General features: G+C 48.5%; 1 protein-coding gene across 4 annotated transcripts in view; it reads left to right on the forward strand.

Moving 5' to 3' along the window:
* The first annotated feature begins 207 nt into the window (after positions 1-207).
* The window catches only part of LOC121858630 (transmembrane protein 131-like), a 40,747-nt gene continuing 19,742 nt past the window's right edge, over positions 208-21,212 (forward strand). Inside the window, exons 1-5 of one of the 4 annotated variants that reach the window (XM_042355151.1) lie at positions 208-369; positions 4,445-4,769; positions 17,394-17,458; positions 18,066-18,752; positions 21,146-21,174. In XM_042355151.1, coding sequence (XP_042211085.1) covers positions 4,535-4,769; positions 17,394-17,458; positions 18,066-18,752; positions 21,146-21,174 — 1,016 coding nt within the window. In that variant the 5' untranslated portion in view covers positions 208-369; positions 4,445-4,534. Of the gene's footprint in view, positions 370-4,444; positions 4,770-15,400; positions 16,217-17,393; positions 17,459-18,065; positions 18,753-21,145; positions 21,175-21,212 lie in introns of those variants that run through there. The other 3 variants (XM_042355153.1, XM_042355150.1, XM_042355152.1) reach the window with 3 other exon arrangements.

The raw sequence follows: 21,212 nt of genomic DNA on the forward strand, positions 1-21,212 counted from the left end.
GGGGGTGATAACAGCATTTCCTGTCGTGTGTATGTCAGTCACCGCACACACACACACACACACACACACACACACACACACACACACACACACACACACATGCACATACACTGTCTCACGCACATAACAGTTGTGACTCGGCGGGTATAGTAGTAGTGTCATGCCGCTGTTACTCGCAGATGGTGGCACACTTCTGCAGGTGGTCACGTCTGTACTGTTACTCGCAGATGGTGGCACACTTCTGCAGGTGGTCACGTCTGTACTGTTACTCGCAGATGGTGACACACTTCTGCAGGTGGTCACGTCTGTACTGTTACTAGCAGGTGGTGACACACTTCTGCAGGTGGTCACGTCATGTGTATTCTGGTGGTGAGGGACTGAAACCAAGCCTCTGTTCTAAAGTGTTTTTTTACGTTTTAAGAAGCAAATATTGTCTCTTCCTTGTGTGTACGTCTTCCGTGTACGTCTTGAATTACGTCACCATCGTCGTCACACTCCGTCACGTCGTTATGTTACTGTCATTGTTCGGCCATTTGTGACGTATCATTACACTGTCTTTGCTTGTTGTGTGTAAACAATGATGTGCTTATGTGCGTGTTTGTTTATCTTTTGAGATCAGGATGTTGTTTGGGTGTAGTGTACAAATCCTTACGACACCTCCTTACCCCCCCTCCCTCTTCCACACACTCTCTCTCTCTCTCTCTCTCCCTCTCTCTCTCCTCTCTCTCTCTCTCTCTCTCTTGTGACACTTAAAATGGTTTATATTGGTAATGGACGGGAGGTGGCACAGGGCGTTGGTGATGTGTACCTAACCTAACCTAACCTAACTATGTGTGCGTTAGTGAGATGTTGCAAAGAAAGGATGGAAGAAACCAGATTAAGCAGTGGATTGATACGGAGAAGTTGCCAAACTAAACAGCGGAGGTACCATGTTGGACCCTTTAGGAACCCCAGCTACCTCCACTGTTTTATTTTCTTCGTCTTTTGTGTAATGGTGTCAGGGTGTGGTGGTGTCAGGGTGTAGTGGTGCCAGGGTGTAGTGGTGCCAGGGGGTGTGGTGGTGCCAGGGTGTGGTGGTGCCGGTGTGGTGGTACCAGGTGTAGTGGTTCCAGGGTGTGGTGGTGCCAGGGTGTAGTGGTGTCAGGGTGTGTTGGTGTCAGGGTGTAGTGGTGTCAGGGTGTGGTGGTGTCAGGGTGGTGGTGCCATGGTGTGGTGGTGCCAGGGTGTGGTGGTGCCAGGGTGTGGTGGTGCCAGGGTGTGGTGGTGCCAGGTGGTGGTGCCAGGGTGTGGTGTACCAGGGTGTAGTGGTGCCAGGGTGTAGTGGTGCCAGGGTGTGGTGGTGCCAGGGGTGTGGTGCCAGGGTGTGTGTGGTGCAAGGGTGTGGTGGTGCCAGGGGTGTGGTGGTGTCAGGGTGTAGTGGTGCCAAGGGTGTAATGGTGTCAGGGTGTAATGGTGTCAGGGTGTAATGGTGCCAGGGGAGAAGCACAGTATTTCCACCACATCGAGACATTGGTGCCACGTGGCATTTCCTGTCCTTTTACCATACTCCTCCTCCCCTCCTCCTCCCTCCCCCTCCCCCTCCCCCCTCCTTTCTTCCCCCACATCTCTTCCTCCTCCTTATCCTCCTCCTCCTCCTCCTCCTCCATCACCACTCCATGAACTCACAACACCAAGAGGCTGCATGACAGACACTTCACTCGATCGCCTTCACTCACCAAACTATACAATTATCAGCTGGGTGGAGCGTGTCTGCCCTCGGGATGCGAACCAACAACTTCTTAAGCCTGGAGACGAGTGCTGTACCCACGTACCGCCCCGACTCTGTGTTTAATTATCACTGTGACGTACTTATTACTATCATTAACACGTGTTTTTATCGCCTGTTAAACGACCATTATTTCTATACCTGTGGCCACCTGCAGCATATTAAGTGAGATTAGGTGAGGTCAGATTAGATTTGGTTAGGTTAGGTTAGTGTAGGTTAGATTAGATTTGATTAGGTTGGTTAGGTTAGGTTAGGTTAGGTTTGGTTTGGTTAGGTTAGGTTAGATTAGTGTAGGTTATCTTAGGTTAGGTTAGGTTAGGTTAGGTTAGGTTAGGTTAGGTTAGAACAGACGCGTTCCTTTCATCTTGTGATATATGTTTTTATAGCTATATCAATATTTTATTTTAGTCGTCGTGTCCCGCCACTCGTTATCTCCCTCGCCTCTGGGGCTGTGTTCGCTTACCTGGGGTTGACATTTAGTGATTTAGTGTTGTGATGCCATCTAGTGTTTGGTTAGGTTGGATTAGATTAACCTAACCAAACACTGGTATATCTTATGTCAACAAAATCCTGAGACTCTTTGTTCATTGTACGTGTGTGTGTGTGTGTGTGTGTGTGTGTGTGTCGCTAGTACACACACACACACAAAAGTTTTGTATTATGCTTCTTGGTTTTAAAATCGTGCTTGGGAAGATAAGATTAGAGTGTTTTCGTGTTTGTTTTTCCACTTCTTTCGTCTCTCTAAGGTCGAGTTGCTTAAGGATCAATTTCTATCCACTTTACGGCCTTTATTAACTTTACTTCGTGTGACTTTGTTTTTGTTGTTATTGTTGTTTTTTCTTTGTTCAGTGGCGTTTAAAATACTATAACATATAAATAAATATCAAAGATTTCGACCTAGTGTAGTGAATTGGTGGGCGAGTCCTCTGGGTCATGACGTCAGGGTGCATCTGTCAAGTGATTGGCTGGTTATGGGCTCCCCCTGCCACGACGTCAGTGATTGGCTGGTCTCTCTGGATCTCCTACCATCAGCCGCCACGTAGCTCGAGGCAAAACTCTCTTGGTTTATTCATGTAAGTTGTGTGAGGTGGGGGTCTCTCAACTCCGTGCTAAATAAAGACAACTTTTTCTTTGCCGATCACATGAATATTAGCTACCTTGACGCTAACCTAACCTAACCCCCCTCCGATATGGTTAGGGTGTTTAATTATCAGGTGAAATAAGATGTGGGGGCAAATCTTCAGGTGATCTACAAACGTTAACACACACACACACACGGCGGGTAACCTTCACCTATGATGTGTCTATCCCAAAGTCCCTGTGATTTTGACAGACGGACGGACAGACAAACAGACGGATTGGCAGTCAAATGTGAGTGGTGTTGGTGGTGGTTGAAGTAGTGATGGTGGTGGTGGTGTTGATGATGGTGTTGGTGGTGGTGTTGGTGGTGGTTGGTAGTGATGGTGGTGGTGGTGATGGTGGTGGTGGTGGTTGTGGTTGAAGTAGTGTTGGTGGTGGTGGTGTTGATGATGGTGTTGGTGGTATTGGTGGTGGTTGAAGTGAGTTAAGTGTTGGTAATGGTGGTTGAAGTAGTGTTAAGTGTTGGCGTGGCAAATTATGGGGTCATCACTTGTCTTGTGGAAATTAAAGATAAGACGGGTAGTGAGGATATCCGTCAACCTCACAGCTGTTCCCTCACTCTCCCTCCCTCTCCCCTTCTCTTCCATCTACTCCCCTCCCCTCCCTCCCTTCTTCTCCCCCACTCTCCCCATGTGTGTGTGTAGGACGGGTATTCATCCTGTACAGCACTGGTGGCCCGGGTGCTCGCCAGACAACACGTTCACAACAGGTTTGGCAACGGGAGGTTAGGTTAAGGCCTCCCAACGCCCAGCCTGGCGCAGTGTTCGCCAAGGTGGAGAGTGAAGGTGCACGGTGTGTTGTGACGATGGAGGAGGAGGTGATGTTGGTGGAAGAGGAGGTGAAAGTGTTGGTGGAAGAAGAGGAGAGGTGAGGTTAGTGGAAGAAGAGGAGGAGGAAGAGGAGGTGGAGGAGGAGGAGGAAGAAGGGATGGTGGAGGAGGTGAGGTTGGTGGAAGGAGGAGGAGGTGGAGGAAGGGAGGTGAGGTTAGTGGAGGAGGTGGAGGAGGAGGAAGAAGAGGTGATGTTGGTGGAAGAGGAGGAGGTGAGGTTAATGGAAGAGGAGGTGGAGGAGGAGGTGATGTTGGTGGAGGAGGAGGAGGTGAGGTTAGTGGAAGAGGAGGTGGAGGAGGTGAGGTTAGTGGAAGAGGTGGAGGAAGAACAGGTGATGTTGGTGGAAGAGGAGGAGGAGGAGAGGGTGTTGGTGGAGGAGGAGGAAGAAGAAATATATACAAATTCTAAATTAAATCATTTATAGAGACAACATTATGAAACAGTGACCCCCACACACACACACACACGCTCAGCTACAGGCAGAGTGTCAGCCAAGCTCCTGGGTAACCTACGGTACTGACGTCTCACAGGGTGGGCCTCATGCAGTCCCCCACAACAACAAGAGTGTGATGGTGACGAAGATGATGACGATAATTGTGTCCACGTGGATGGGTGATAGTGACGTACTGCGATTTTTATTTGGATGGTGATGATGATGGTGTGTATGGTGACTGACCAAGACATTGATTTGTTTTGTTTGTTTTTACAGTGAAATAAGAAACAAACACTGTACGCGAGACTTAATTGATAGTGAGAAGTGTTAACTGATAGTGAGGGAGCAACAGAAGGGCTGAACACCATGTTGTACTCCGCCCCTGGACCAGCCATCACTCCTGAGGCCCATACCGAGACCTTCCCCATGTTTCTGCTGCCCCGCCTCCTCCACCTCCCCGTCAGCCCTCAGCCGCTTGGGTTGGGTGGTGGTGGTGGTGGTCCTGATCCTGTTCGGGACGTGTGGTGCTTCCGTCTCTTTCCCTTCAATGGCCTTAATGAATACACTATATTGCTACACACTGTTGGTTCACGTACTCGAGGTGAGGCATCCCACACTCACTCCTGTCCGCTTCCTCGCCACCCACCTCCACCCCTACCACCGATATAACCATCCCTTGAATTATTTGACCCTCCAACCAGCTCGCTACTCCCGCCCACTGCCCCACTATCCCGCCCTGCCCCACTATCCCGCCCACCTCTATCCCGCCCACTCATGTTACGTCAGCCGCCCAATGTTAATGATGGTTGTAATTGTCTTCGTTGTTGTCGTGGTGGTGTTTGTGGTGGTCATCCTGTTGGTGTACTACCACCACCACTCACACCACCACCACCACCATCATCCTGCTGGACTTCCTCACCCCACATCCACTGACCCTCTGCCCTTACTCCAGCCTTCTCCATCCTCCTCTGGTCCTCCCCAACAAATCCTCAGACCCCACCACCAGCCTCCTTAACCCTCCCACCCACCCCTCCCTCCCCACCACCCTCCCCTCCTCCCCACCCCTCATATTTATGTTCTTACTCGTCATAATTAATGTTATTAATGGCCTGTGAATCTCCTCTCTCTCTCTTTGGTAAGTGGTGGTGACTACAGTCCCCCCTCCCCTCGCCACCTTCAGAGTAAAAAGTAGGTGAAGGTGAGTCCTACAGCTGTCCAGGTGAGTAAGGCAGGTGTTGTGGGTGAGTCGTCGACATGATGGTGAGTAAAACAGGTTAATTATAATAAAAATTTGAAGGGGGGTAGGCAGGTGAGGGTTAGTTGTTAATTAGATGAGTGAGACAGGTGAGAGTATTATAATAAGTAACAGGTGTGACGGTTCAGATGAGTTACATATGTGAGTAAACTAGATGAGTAACATACGCAAATAAGTAACACGTGTGGTTATCAGCAGTGTAGTAACAGGTGTCAAGTTGATTAAAAAAGGTGTGACGGTACACGTGTAATCAATGATGAGTCAGTCTCCCCGTGTTATGGTTGATGACGTCATTTGTTATATATAAACCCTCTTGTATACCTTCTCTCATATACGGATATATAATTGTTGTAAGTTATAACGTTTACGTACTGTATATTACCGATTTGTTAAGTTACCTGGATATGGTACGTGTGCGTGTGTGTGCGTGTGTGCGTGTGTGTGCGTGCGTGTGTGTGCGTGTGTGCGTGTGTGTGCGTGTGTGTGTGCGTGTGTGTGTGTGTGCGTGTGTGCCTGTGTGTGTGCCCTCCGAGGTGTTGGTGGATCATTGATGTACCCACACACACACAGTCATGATTTATGCACTGAATAATTCTTATGATTCGCCCATTATGTCATTCAGCGTGGGCCAGGTGTGTTCCAGAGTATATCAGACAGGTATATTTATCAGGTATATATCATGATTTTATCTTAGTTACATCTCACAGGTATATCATTAAGCATAACTGTTTAGGTAAATCTGACAGGAATACTTACGAATTAATGAAGTTTTTAATATTATATCAAAATATTGTATGAGGTATGGATGTGTTTTACATTAAGAGAGAGAGAGAGAGAGAGAGAGAGGGGTAATGGGGTGTTTTGGAGGAGTGTGGTGAGTGAGGCAGTGGTCAGGGAGGACAGGTCGCGTGTGTCTGGCCACTTTATAACACTTTCTTTCCCCCGGTGAGTGGCTCGTAATTATTTGTTATCTGTGTCTTGTTGGTAGCGTGACCCACCTGTACTAACCCACCTGGCCTGACCCACTTGGCCGACCCACCTATACTAACCCATCTCGCCTGACCCACCTTTTCCGGCCCACCTTTTCTCCTGGCCCACCTTTCCCCCCGGCCCACCTTTTCCCCTGGCCCGCCTTTTCCCCGGCCCACCATTCCCTCCGGCCCACTTTTCCTCCTGGCCCACCTTTCTGAGTACATAGACAGGTTGTAAATGTGTTTATTGCAGAGAGAGAGAGGCGTGATGTGATTGGTTTAGAAAGCACAAATAGCATGTGGAGTGCCATGGGTGTAAGTGTCCGGTGTGAGTGAAGGTGCTGATTCCTGTCTTCGTAACACATCAGCTGATCATGTAAACAAAGCCACGTGGGTGATATCTCCTGGGTGCACATCAGCTGACCATGTAAACAAAACCACGTGGGTGATATCTCCTGTTGCACATCAGCTGACCATAACAAAGCCAGGGTGATATTCTCTGGTAGCACATCAGCTGACCATGTAAACAAAACCACGTGGGTGATATCTCCCGTTGCACATCAGCTGACCATAAACAAAACCACGGGTGATATCTCCTGGTCGCACCTCAGCTGATCATGAAAACAAAGCCACGTGGGTGTTATCGCTGGTCGCACCTCAGCTGATCATGAAAACAAAACCACGTGGGTGTTGATTCATCTCCTGGTCGCACATCAGCGATCAGGAAAACAAAACCACGTGGGTGTTATCGGTCGCACCTCAGCTGATCATGAAACAAAGCCACGTGGTGTGATTCATCTCCTGGTCGCACATCAGCTGACTGGAAAACAAAACCACGTGGGTGTTATCTCCTGGTCGCACCTCAGCTGATCATGAAAACAAAGCCACGTGGGTGTTATCTCCCGGTCGCACCTCAGCGATCATGAAAACAAAGCCACGTGGGTGTTGATTCATTCCTGGTCGCACATCAGCTGATCATGAAAAAAAAACCACGGGTGTTATCTCCTGGTCGCACCTGACATCGATGACAAAGCCACGGGTGTTGATTCATCTCCTGGTCGCACATCAGCTGATCATGAAACAAAACCACGTGGGTGTTATCTCCTGGTCGCACCTCAGCTGATCATGAAAACAAAGCCACGTGGGTGTTATTCTGGTCGCACCTCAGCTGATCATGAAAACAAAGCCACGTGGTGTTGATTCATTCTGGTCGCACATCAGCTGATCATGAAAACAAAACCACGGGTGTTATCTCCTGGTCGCACCTCAGCTGACCATGTAAACAAAACCACGTGGGTGTTATTCCTGGTCGCACCTCAGCTGATCATGAAAACAAAGCCACGTGGGTGTTGATTCATCTCCGTCGCAACACCGCTGACCATGGAAACAAGCCACGTGGGTGTTGATTCATCTCCTGGTCGCACCTCAGCTGACCTGCAAACAAAACCACGTGGGTGTTGATTCATCTCCTGGTCGCCATCAGCGACCATGAAAACAAAGCCACGTGTGGATTCCTGGTCGCACCTCAGCTGACCATAAAACAAAACCACGTGGGCGTGATCATCTCTGGTCGCACATCAGCTGATCATGAAAACAAAGCCACGTGGGTGTTGATTCATCTCCTGGTCGCACCTCAGCGATCATGAAACAAAACCACGTGGGTGTTGTTCCACTTATCTTCAACCCCTGGACATAGCCAGGCAGGGGGGTTCGTTAATCGGTCCCGACCAACCTGTCACACACACACACACACACACACACACACACAACACACACACACACACAACACACACACACAGCCTGAACAAGACCATAACTCATAGACTTGACGCCAGGGAACTGAGAGACGAGAGCCTGATACCTGCCAGACATGTGAGAGGTGTGGGTGGTGGGGTGTGACAGTGACCTGGGGTGTGGTGGGATGTGGCAAGGACCTGGAGGGTGGTGGGATGTGGCTCACAATCATCTGGTGCAGGGGTGAACGCACTCAAATTATTAAAGGTGTGGTATACGGAATTGTGGAGGTGTATAGAGATTATTGCCTGGGTTTGTTTTACATAGAGCTTGTGTGTGTGTGTGTGTGTGTGTGTGTGTGTGTGTGTGTGTGTGTGTGTGTAGTGTGTGTGTGTGTGTGTGTGTGTGTGTGTGTGTGTGTGTGTGTGTGTGTGTGTGTGTGTGTGTGTGTGTGTGTGTGTGTGTGTGTGTGTGTGTGTGTGTGTGTGTGTGTGTGTGTGTGCTAATACTGGGGAAATAGGTATGAATTATCCTCACGCTGCCAGATACATACACAAGTATGTCAAATAAATATATTGCACTCTTCCAAGAACACACAAATGCATACATAACACGAGAATAGACTATACACACACACACACACACACACACACAGGGGACGGTCAATACATTCTTATGTGTTCCAGTGTAGGTGTGTCTAGCGTTTACCTGGAGTGTGTGTGCGTGTGTGTGTGTGTGCGTGCTAAGTTCTGTCTGTGTCTGTCTCCCAAACAGCCATACTTGACTGAACACGTTAAGGACCCAAGACACCGCGGCGCCTCACACACACACACACACACACACACACACACACACACGCGCGCACACAGACACACACACACAGACACACACACACACACACACACACACACATACACATTAAGAAAACTGATATTGATTTCTTAAGTCAGTCAAGGCAAGCACGAGGCAGTAATTGTTGTGGTACTGGTAGGTGATGGTGGTAGTGGTGCAAGATGAGGGTAGTAGTGGTGGTAGTTGAGGGAAGTGTTGCTAGGTAGAGATAGGTAATTACTAGTGCAGTGTTGCCAACCATTATCAAGTCTACTTAGGCTGATAATGACCTATCTTCCTTCCTATGGTGGTGGTGGTAGTGGTGGTTGGTGGTGTGGTAGTGGTGGTGGTTGGAGTACTAGTGGTGATAGTTGTGGTAGTGGAGGTGGTTCTAGTAATGGCGGTGGTTGTAGTGGTAGTGATGGTGGTAGTAATAGTGGTAGTGGTGGTGCTGGCTGTAGTAATAGTGATGGGAGTAATAATGGTTGTAGTGGTAGTAATAGTCGTAGTAGTGTTAGTAATAGTGGTATTAATAGTGGTAGTAGTGAAGGTTGTAGTAGTAGTAATAGTGGTGGTGGTAGTGGTAGTAGTAATAGTGTTAGTAGTGGTAGTAGTGTTAGTAATAGTGGTAGTGGTGGTAGTAGTAGTAGTAATAGTGGTAGTAGTGGTAGTAGTGGTGGTAGTGGTGGTGGTGGTAGTGGTGGTGGTAGTGGTGGTGGTAGTAGTAGTGGTAGTAGTAGTGGTAGTCTTCAAACATAGGGTATTGACTTCACACTTCACATAACTGCTGCTCTAACACTGTCACTTTCCTCTCGTCCATGACAAGTGTGTTGTGATGTGTTGTAGTGTGTGTTGTGTTGTATGGTGTGTTGTGGTGTAGTGTGTGTTGTGTTGTAGTGTGTGTTGTGTTGTATGGTGTGTTGTGGTGTAGTGTGTGTTGTATGGTGTGTTGTGGTGTAGTGTGTGTTGTGGTGTAGTGTGTGTTGTGGTGTAGTGTGTGTTGTGTTGTAGTGTGTGTTGTGTTGTATGGTGTGTTGTGGTGTAGTGTGTGTTGTATGGTGTGTTGTGGTGTAGTGTGTGTTGTATGGTGTGTTGTGGTGTAGTGTGTGTTGTGTTGTAGTGTGTGTTGTGTTGTAGTGTGTGTTGTGTTGTATGGTGTGTTGTGGTGTAGTGTGTGTTGTGTTTTGTATGGTGTGTTGTGTTGTTTGTATGGTGTTGTGATGTGTTTTGTATGGTGTGTTGTGTTTTATGGTGTTGTGATGCACTGTGTTTGTGTTGTAGTGTGTTGTAAAGTGTTATAGATGGAGGGTTATACCGCATCTTCCCATCTGTGACCGAGTATGATGAGTGTGTGAGTATGTGACTGAGCAGACAGGTAGCCACACACTCTCTGTACAGTACTAGTTCATGAATATTACAGCCATAGCCTTCCCCTCAGTGATCCAGGGATTAACGTGAGGGGAGTGCGTTCGTGGTGTTTAGTAATAGTGGTAGAGTGCGTTAGTGGATATAGTAATGCAGTAACGTTGGTGGTAGAGTGCGTCAGTGGTGGTGGTGGTGGTAGTGGTGTTTAGCAATAGTGGTAGAGTGCGTCAGTGATGGTGGTAGTGGTGTTTAGTAATAGTGGTAGAGTGCGTCAGTGGTGGTGGTAGTGGTGTTTAGTAATAGTGGTAGAGTGCGTCAGTGGTGGTGGTAGTGGTAGTGGTGTTTAGTAATAGTGGTAGAGTGCGTTAGTGGATATAGTAATGCAGTGACGTTGGTGGTAGAGTGCGTTAGTGTTTCCGTCATGAAATAGGATGACTCATTCTTTGATAAATTTCTTTGTTATAAAAAGGTGTGTTTGTGTGTCGCTATTGAGAGAGAGGGGGGGGGGGTGCGTGCGTGGCCAGCCAATCACTGAGCCCCACGCCTGGTTATAAACAGAGAAGGGGCGGAGCTAACCTGCCTGGCTCTCAGCTGATTGTCCTGTGTGTGCATGTGTGTGTGCGTGTGTGTGTGTGTACCTCAGTCAGTCACCACACGTCTTAACTGCAATTTTAGGAGAGGGCCATGTCCATCTGCCTGTTAGCCATGTGTCTGGCAGGTATCTCTCCCTCTCTCTCCTCCACACACACACACACACACACACACACACACACACGTGGTAGTTTTAAAGGTGTATAATGGAAGGTGTTTATGCTGTGTAGTGTAGTGTATACTTGACTACATCAGAACTATATTGTACAGTATTACTCTCAACTGTTGAAGTGATCTGGGGGAAAAAAAACAATCATATGTTTGTTAATTGTAATGTGGTAAAGACGTGTGCTGATGTGTGTATATATTGAACAGGTGTAGGACAGGTGTGTGTGTGTGTGTGTGTTTTCCTCGTGGTCACATACAGTGATAGACAACAAAAAATACACACACACACACACACACACACACACACACACACACAACAATAACAATAATAATCAACTTCCTGTATTAATCCTCTACATTACTCAGTGACTAAGAGCATAGAGGTGGATTACTCTGATTGGCGGTGCCAAAAACCCCGGACAAGTGATATAGAACCAGTCACCAAGAGGATTTCAGACGCGTAGTGATTGCAGGGACAACCTGGTACCTGTAGTCGTTACCTGTACCCGTAGTCGTTACCTGTACCCGGTAGTCGTTACCTGCACCTGTAGTCGTTACCCGCAATCTTTTAGTCGTTACTCTGTACCTGTAGTCGTTAATTGTGAATACACACCGTACCTGTAGTCGTTACCAGTACCTGTAGTCGCTACCAGTACCTGTAGTCGTTACCTGTACTCTGTAGTCGTTACCTGTACCCGTAGTCGTTGGCCTGTACCTGTAGTCGTTAATTGCACCCCTGTAGTCGTTACCTGCACCTGTAGTCGTTACCTGTACCCGGTAGGTCGTTACCTGGTACCCGTAGTCGCATCTGCACCTGCAATGTTACCTGTACCTGTAGTCGTTATCCTGTACCTGTAGTCGTTATCAGTAATTTGGTAATTTGTATTACTACCCGTACCTGTAGTCGTGTTACTCCACCCAGAATGTTACCTGTACCTGTAGTCGTTACTCCGTACCCGTAGTCGTTACCTGTACCTGTAGTCGTTACCTGTACCTGTAGTCGTTACCTGTACCTGTAGTCGTTACCTGTACCTGTAGTCGTTACCTGTACCTGTAGTCGTTACCTGTACCTGTAGTCGTTACCTGTACCTTTATTCGTTACCTGTACCTGTAGTCGTTACCTGTACCTTCAGTCGTTAACTGTACCTGTAGTCGTTAACTGTACCTGCAGTCGTTAACTGTACCTGTAGTCGTTACCTGTAGTCGTTAACTGTACCCCTATATTTGTACCTGTAGTGTATCTGCTGTTTATACTTAACTGTAAAAAGAACCGCGTCAAGAGAATGAGGACTTGTTAGATTAGGTTAGGGTAGGTTAGGTTAGGTTAGGGTAGGTTAGGGTAGGTTAGGTTAGGGTAGGTTGGGTTAGGTTAGGGTGTGTGTTGACAGCTGCACGCGGATCAATACCCTCGCCTGGGCCTACATACCGTCCTCGCCTGGCCACGTTCTGGGGTACACAACACACACACACACACACACACACACCGTCGGGAAGGAAAGGTTCACTCACATGGGTGGCACCCTTGGCACTGATTAGTACACATGTGACACTCCTTTATTTTCATAGCATACGGCAGTGATTGGCGCATGTCGCAGTGACGCATACGGCAGTGATTTACGCATTCCACAGTGATTAGTGCATATGACAGTAATTGGCGCATGTCAGTGATTTATCCATGTTAGCGATTGGCGCATACTGCATTGATGTACGCATACCTCAGTGGTTGATGCATACCTCAGTGGTTGATGCATATGACAGTAATTGGTGCGTAAAGAGTGATTAGTGCATACCATAGTGAGATCGTCGCATACCTGTACACACTTACGATACACTTATCTAATTTATCATTCCATGGTGGTGAGTGTGCAGTGAAGTGTGATGAAGCGGCCCTGTTGTGGGGGTAGTTGGCCCTGTCTTACTGCCTGAGAGAGAGAGAGAGAGAGAGAGAGAGAGAGAGAGAGAGCGCATTGTAAGTGAAACGTGACTGGCAATATCCGTAGATTTTTCCTTGCTCCCCTCTCGCTCTCTCTCTCTCTCTCTCCAGTATTAATTCCTCGGTGCACATAGTTTTATATACAGTAAGGAGAGCACCAGTGTTGTTACAGATATTACAAACACTTGGCTGTACCTGTATCATGACCTTACTTTTATTGTATCGGCGTTACAGTGTGTTATTAGTATGTGAGGAATTGTTTTGGTGTTGTTGACGGTGGTGGTGGTGGTAGTGGGGGAGGAGGCGGGGAGGTGGAGGAAGGCGCGGGGAGGTGGAGGAAGGCGCGGGGAGGTGGAGGAAGGCGCGGGGAGGTGCAGGAAGGGAGGTGGAGGAAGGCGGGGAGGTGGAGGAAGGCGGAGGTGCAGGAAGGCGCGGGGAGGTGCAGGAAGGCGCGGGAGGTGGAGGAAGGCGCGGGGAGGTGGAGGAAGGCGCGGGGAGGTGGAGGAAGGCGCGGGGAGGTGGAGGAAGGCGCGGGGGGCGTGTCAAAGTATTGATAAAGTGTGTTAGTGTATGCTGTCCGTACCGCAATCTTTTAATTATTAATCTGACCCCACCACCTCGTCCCCAGAAACCACGCCCACACGCCCACATACCCACCATTTTCACCACGCCCACACGCCCACCATTTTCACCACGCCCACACCAATGATCACGCCTCTACCACTACCCTCCTCAACCCCCCTTCAACTACCCACCCCCCCCCTTTACCATCCTCAAGTGAGCCAGTTAAACACGTTCCCACATCACCAGTTAAGTGAGCCAGTCAGATACAGTCTCTTAATAACCAGTTAGTTAGTGCCAAATATAGCTTGTAATAGAAGCTTTTGTTAACATTGGTTGGCAAGGTCAAAAATTAGTCACAGGTGTTGATGTAATTGACACACACCTGTATATACACGGTCTTTGTCGTGTGTGTGTGTGTGTGTGTGTGTGTGTGGTAGTTGAATGTATGTTTGGAAAGTGTGCTTGGGGGTAAAATGTGTATGTATGTATGTATGTATGTATGTATGTATGTATGTATGTATGTATGTATGTATGTATGTATGTGTGATGAGAGAGTGGGTGTGGTGGAGGGAGAGAGAAGGGGGTGATGGGGTAGAGAATGGGGAAGGGAGGGGAGGGAGGGAGGGTCACACATTACCTGGTAGTGGCCAGGTGCACTTATTGGGAGAGTAATGTCCTTCCTCACTAGCGACGAACACCTGGTGGGTCGCCGGCGTACAGGTGTTACGCTGCCCCTCTCCTCCTCACCACGCGCTCACCTTCTCTCACCACGCGCCCCTCCTCCAGACGCGCCCCTCCTCCTCCTCCCCCACGCGCCCTCCTCACCACGCGCCCATCCTCCTCACCACGCGCCCCTCCTCACCACGCGCCCCTCCTCACCACGCGCCTGCCTCCTTCACCTCTCACCACTCTCCCCTCCTCCTCCTCACCACGCACCTTCTTTCTCCTTCATTCCGTCCCCTCTCTCTCCTTCTCTTCCATTCCGTCTCCTCCTCCACCCCTTTCACTTTAAACACGTGCGTGGGGTGAGAGAGGCAGTGTGGCGCATGATACCAAGTGACAGAGTGGATGAGAGTGAGAGGGAGTTGACAAAGAAGGTCCCCACACGTATGTTAATCACCCCTAACACTTGTAATGGGGGGGGCAGTGCAGTATAGGTGGAGAGTGAGTGAGTCAGTACCTTGTTGAGGTTGACACTTATCGTCGGTGTGTCCCTCTCTACCTGTCACACGAAACACACCTGTGTGTGTGTGTGTGTGTGTGTGTGTGTGTGTGTGTGTGTGTGTGTGTGTGTGTGTGTGTGTGTGTGTGTGTGTGTGTGTGTGTGTGTGTGTGTGTGTGTGTGTGTGTGTGTGTGTGTGTGTGTGTGTGTGTGTGTGTGTGTGTGTGTGTGTGTGTGTGTGTGTGTGTGTGTGTGTGTGTGTGTGTGCGTCTGTCTTTGTTCACCACTTAGAGCTGACTCAGACACATGTGTGGCACCTAGGGGAAGCAGAACACGTGGGAAACTGTGCTACGATTCTTATTGCTGGTGGTGGTGAGGCCGTGTTGACATGTGCCTCTGATAGTGAACGTAACCTCATGTTAATAAGAAGCATTAACAGTGAACACAATCCTGGTAATCGTCAGATGTTTAGACAGTGAACAAGTGCCTTGGTTAACACATAGACTTAAGAGGGTTGGAGAGCGACATTACCCCGCTTAGGTAAACATTCTACGGGGTGCGTTATCTTCCACGACCCAAAACTCCTGTTAATTTAGTTTGTTATTCAGTGTTGACAGACAGACAAACAGAAGCGATAACCAGCAATATAAACAGAAAAAAAAGATTATAAGCTTGTTTAGTGTTTGTGATGTTTTTAACTAATGTGTTTGTTTATGGCGCCATCAGGGTATGAGAAACATAATTGTAAGATTATGTGTAAAACCTGCACGTGTAGGAGAGTTTGGTGACGGTGTGACGCTGCCTCAGACCACGCCAGACCTGCAAGTGACGGAAGAGTAACAAGGTTTTTAATGAGAGTGTTGTGAGTGACATTATTGGAGAGCTGTGAGTGACGGTTAACGAGTCTCACTTGAGGAGTAACTGTGAGGGTGGTGAGACAACTTCTATACTCCCCTTGAGGAAGATGGTGCTGGTGTTATTAATATGGACGAGACTTTGGTTGTAAACAAGAATCTCTTTAGTGACAGAAAAAATTACGAGATCATTTAAAGAAGTGTAAACAAAAATGATTGTAACTTGAGTTTAAAAAAAAATACCTTTATTGGAGTGTTACTTGAGCATTAACGAAAAGGGAAACGAAGCGAGAGTCAACACAGAGCTATGAAGTTGAGGACAGTGGCAGTGGTGTTGGTGATGATAGGAGGGGCGTCAGCATGGGGAGGCGGCGGTGGTGGTGGTGGTTGTTCATGTGCTTGTCAACGATGTGGTGGTGATGGTGGTCACTACATCCCCCCGCCCTCGCCCTTATCGCCACCACCGCCCACACCACCCACTAGCCCTCGCGGTCCTCTTCCTGCTGGTGGGGATCTGGAGAAGCCATCTGGGTTCCTTGGCCAGCTTGCAGACGACGCCAGCGGACCCAACCTGACTGTGTGGGCGGTGATGGGCGAGCTCATTGCCCCCTTCTCCCGATGTATGTCTTCCGCCTCACCCCTTCCTCTTCCTCCCTTCCTCCTCACCCCTTCCTCTTCCTCCCTTCCGCCTCACCCCTTCCTCTTCCTCCCTTCCTCCTCACCCCTTCCTCCTCACCCCTTCCTCCTCACCTCTTCCTCCTCACCTTCCTCCTCACCCCTTCCTCCTCACCCCTTCCTCCTCACCTCTTCCTCCTCACCCCTTCCTCCTCACCCCTTCCTCCTCACCCCTTCCTCTTCCTCCCTTCCTCCCTCACCCCTTCCTCTTCCTCCCTTCCTCCCTCACCCTTCCTCCTCACCCCTTCCTCCTCCCACCCCTTCCTCCTCACCTCTTCCTCCTCCACCTCTTCCTCCTCCCCTTCCTCCCTCACCCCTTCCTCCTCACCCTTCCTCCTCACCCTTCCTCCTCACCCCTTCCTCCTCACCTCCTCCTCCCCTTCCTCCTCACCCCCTTCCTCCCTCCCCCTTCCTCCTCACCCCTTCCTCCCTCACCCCTTCCTCCTCACCCCTTCCTCTTCCTCCCTTCCGCCTCACCCCTTCCTCTTCCTCCTTCCTCCTCACCCCTTCCTCCCTCACCCCTTCCTCCTCCCCTTCCTCCTCACCCCTTCCTCCTCCACCCCCTCCTCACCCCTTCCTCCTCCTTCCTCCTCACCCCTTCCTCCTCACCCTTCCCTCCTCCCCCTTCCTCCCTCACCCCTTCCTCCTCCACCCCTTCCTCCCCTCACCTCTCTCCTCTCTCTCCTCACCTCTTCCTCTCACGAGTCTCCTACGTCTTCTTCCTCCTGCTGCACGCCCACTCATCCTCGCCTTTCTTATCTCCTTGTGTGTGTGTGTGTCGTCATTCTTACCTGCCTAGCACCTCACCTTTGCCGCCTCACACCTTATAATTAAGTACCTCACACACACACACACACACACACACACACACACACACATATGTTGGTTTTATTTTGTTTAGCTTAAATGAACAAGTATGAAAGGTTCCGTATTATCGTTAAGGGAAAATTATTATAGTTAGTAATAGTCGTAGTAGAATTTGTGTTGTTGTTATTATTCTCCCTCACTCTATATCTGTATCTTGGTAGGTCAGGTCAGGTTAGGTCAGGTCGAGTCACAAACTAACAATCACATTGAGCATCAGATAAAGACACTAATGTTTGTTCTCTCCGGTCTTTACAGCCTTCATCCAGGTGGATAACGAGTTGAAATACCTGGTGGATGGCGTGGCAATACACATGAACGAGGTAAGTTCACCCACTGATGACCTGTGACCCGCCTGTGACCTGCCTGTGACCTGTGAGTGATCATAGGTGTTTTGGTCTTACCTGGAGTGACCTGTGGGTATCTTTATCTGACCTGGGAGTCTGAGTGGAGGACCTGTTATCTGTGGTCTGACTTGTTGTGACCTTGTGTGTGTGTTCAGGAAGGGCAGGTATTCGTCCTAATGTGAAACTTCTTTAAATCACTACAAAATTGTCCAACAGCTCAGTAACATCATCTCAAAGATCGCCAAAATTCACTCAAATTAAGGAACCTCGGAAATTCGCTATCTATTTGGTGAATTTTCAACTTGGTTCGTAAAACACCGAATTAGGGGTTCGAGGTGGGGGGGGGGGTGAGGGTTCGGTTGGATTCAGCTGGATTAGGGTGGAAGTGGTCGTGGGCTTCGGATGGTTTCGAAGGGGGTCGTTTAGAAAGAGAGAGAGAGAGAGAGAGAGAGAGAGAGAGAGAGAGAGAGATTTTAACATGTGTAGTGTTAATCTGCATTACGGGTGTATAGTGTTTAGTGAGTGTTACACATGTGTTGGTGTAGTTTTACAAGTGTAGTGTTACAGGCAGTATGTTACACAGGGTACGGTGCCCCTGGAGCTGCTGCCTGGGTTGGCTTACCACTGCGCCCAGCACCACGAGGAACACCCGCCCCTACACCCTGAAGAGCTCAACCTACGGCCCTGTCCACACCAGCGTCAGCGTCTTGACCTGCGTGACTGTGACCGTGAACAAGGTGGCCTGCTGGACCCTCGCACTTGTATCCGGCTCCTCCACCACAGCCCCAGCGTGCCGCCTCCGGGCTCCTGCACCCTCGACGTGTGCTACTCTAAGTCCTCCACCCAGGAGCAGAGTTGTGTGGACGTGTTTATGGACACCTTGCCCCAGGAGGCGTGTGTGCCCCAGTACATGGTGAGAGACCTCCTGCACGCCGGGAAGCCCTCTACCCTCCCCCGCCTGGACACACAGGTGCACATCATGCACGTGCACGAGACCAAGAAAGAGACGGACCTGCCGATGCTTGTGCTACACCTGCATCAGTATGCGCAAGATATGGACGTGGAGAGGCTGCCCCCCAGGCCATGCCCCTCCCCGCCCGACAACTGGACGCCCAGCTTCAAGTCTAACATACCTTGGCCCTCGATGATGGCGTCGAGGACACCGCCGCCCCGACCACCTCAGCCTGAACACCACTGCTGGAACATGAGTGGTGAGGGACCCGAGCCTGGCCTCACCTGCCACTTCAGACCACTCTGGTTACCCACCAAGGTACACCACCTGCTGCCGCCACCACCGCTCATAACTCTTGTTGCTCTGCTGTGCTTGTAGTGTGTGGGTGCTTGGCCACGGTCAACTCTACCCGCTGTTGCTTACTGGGTCAGGCTCCACGGTGTGTTGGGCTCCGTGGTGGGGCAGCTACACCTCGCCGGGGTTGTAGTAATACCACTTACTGGACTGTACCTGTCTTAAGCTTTGACACATGTTGCTACCTACCCGTGTGTGTGTGACTATGGACGTGTGTGGGGGAGGGTGTGCGTGTGTAGGATGTGTGTGTGTGTGTGTGTGTGTGTTCCCAAAGCTTTCCTCTCAGACGACGTGTGACACAGCTCCTGCAGGCGACCCCCTCTCACTTCCTTGTATTAATTAATGCTGTTTATCTCAGGGAGTTAATGTGTGGATGCTGTTCTTATGTGCCGCTGCTGCCTTCACCACTACCACCCCCACATACCACCACCACCATCACCACCACCTACACCTACCATCACCACCACCTACACCTACCATCACCACCTACAACCAATGTCACCACCACATTACCTACAAACACTACAACATCACTACTCTCTCTTACCACACGTAATTGTGGTGTGTGTGTGTGTACCAACTGTGTGTTCACGTCACATCTTGCTATCATCCTCCTTCATCAGTACAACCCCCATCTCCCTCCCCCCTCCCCCACATATAAGCCTTACACCCCCCCCCACACATGGCTGAGAATACATTAATACATTACTGTTGTTGTTGTTTTAGGGGAGGTTATTGTGTTATAATTAAGGTGTAACATCTGGCCTTTGATTCACCTGTCGTGGTGATTATATTGTCCTCAAACAAGATACCTGTAACCTTCCTTCCTTCTCTTTTTAACCCTCCCACTGTTTTATCCCTCTCTCTCTTCTTTCCTTGATCTATATATCAGCTGTGCTTCTGTTTGCCTCATATTCAGCAGTGATTTGTGGTGGTGTTTCTCTTTCTTTCTGATAAATATGATCTCAGTGGAAAGAAATAACACACACACACACACACACACACACACACACAGTAACGAGTTCTCCCTATGGTTATCTCATTATACAGTAATCCCGTGTTTTTCGCGGGAGTTACATTCCTGAAACCCCCGCGAAAAGCCCAAACCGTGAATACTCTTTTAGGATTCACTGTACCTGTGGCCACCAAACAGCTCAGGTAGGTCATGCACTTAACCACACCATGCTCTCCACTCACGGCCCAGTGGTCACACTGATCACTGATGCACTGTACCGGCATTTACTAACATCATTATTTGAAACTAATCATATTGTAGTATAATAATGGAAAAACGTAAACACAGTTATATACAAAAAAAAATTATTTACAAGTAAATAAAAAAATGTATATTTCGCTGAGGTCGGCGACACCCGCATGGCCAGCCTCTCCCTGCCCTCACGCCAGCCAGCCAGTCCACTTCCACCCACATTCCTCCACTTGAAGACTTGTATTCCGACAAAAAACACAAATGAATTGTCAATCTTCACCACATCTCGAGCCATAGCTCATACCACCTCTGAGCTTGTCCAATAAAACTGTCACTGTAGAGTCTGCTAGTAATATTTGCCTTTGATGAGGCTGGCTTATGTCCCGGAGCCATGTGGAATACACGTGAGAGGACAAACAGGAGAGGTAATCACAGTACGGTAGGCACGTGTGGACTGAGGCTTCTCGGAGCAGCGGGTGTCTGAGGCGGGAAAGGGTGGTGTCTGTTTGCTGCACCGCACAGGGGAATATCGAAAATGGTGCGAAATTAAAATTTTTGTTTTAAAGGATATTTTATATATACAGGGAGTATATATATAATTTTTAGTAACAAAAAACGCAATAAAAAAACCGCGAAAAACAAAGGATTACTGTACCTAACAACTAACAAGAAGAAAACACAACTTTAATTTATGTAATGACAAACAAGAACTTTTTTGCTTTCACCCAATGACTCCCAAAATTGGACATACTGTACAGTATATAGATATAAGGAAAGCAAACAAAATTATACTTCTTTCAGGAGAGTTAGAAAATTTATGTTTATAATTATTTAATACGGAGGAAAAATTACTTATAAATATATACCGTAATAGTGGAGACCAATAATAATAATAACACTGGCATTTAATATCAGTTTCATTGATCACTGGATAGTCTCACATAACATGAAGAACATTACCTCATGTGTTATAACATTGAACAGTGAAGAACTAATGAACACTGTTGAACTTAGGTGCTTCTCAGTCTTGCTTTATAAAATACTTACAAATGCTGTACGTCTGTCATAAACATACAGTACGTACAGTAATTAAGTTTTATTTATATTTTATTTTTTCATCAGAACTAACTTTAGGATTTTCTCGTTTCAGATTATAAAAACTGGAGAAACAGAAATAAGGTAAGATATTGGTTTAGTTTAGTTTTAATTATGAATAT

Source organism: Homarus americanus, unplaced genomic scaffold (assembly GCF_018991925.1).
Source record: "Homarus americanus isolate GMGI-L3 unplaced genomic scaffold, GMGI_Hamer_2.0 scaffold74, whole genome shotgun sequence".
Classification (NCBI taxonomy): domain Eukaryota; kingdom Metazoa; phylum Arthropoda; class Malacostraca; order Decapoda; family Nephropidae; genus Homarus; species Homarus americanus.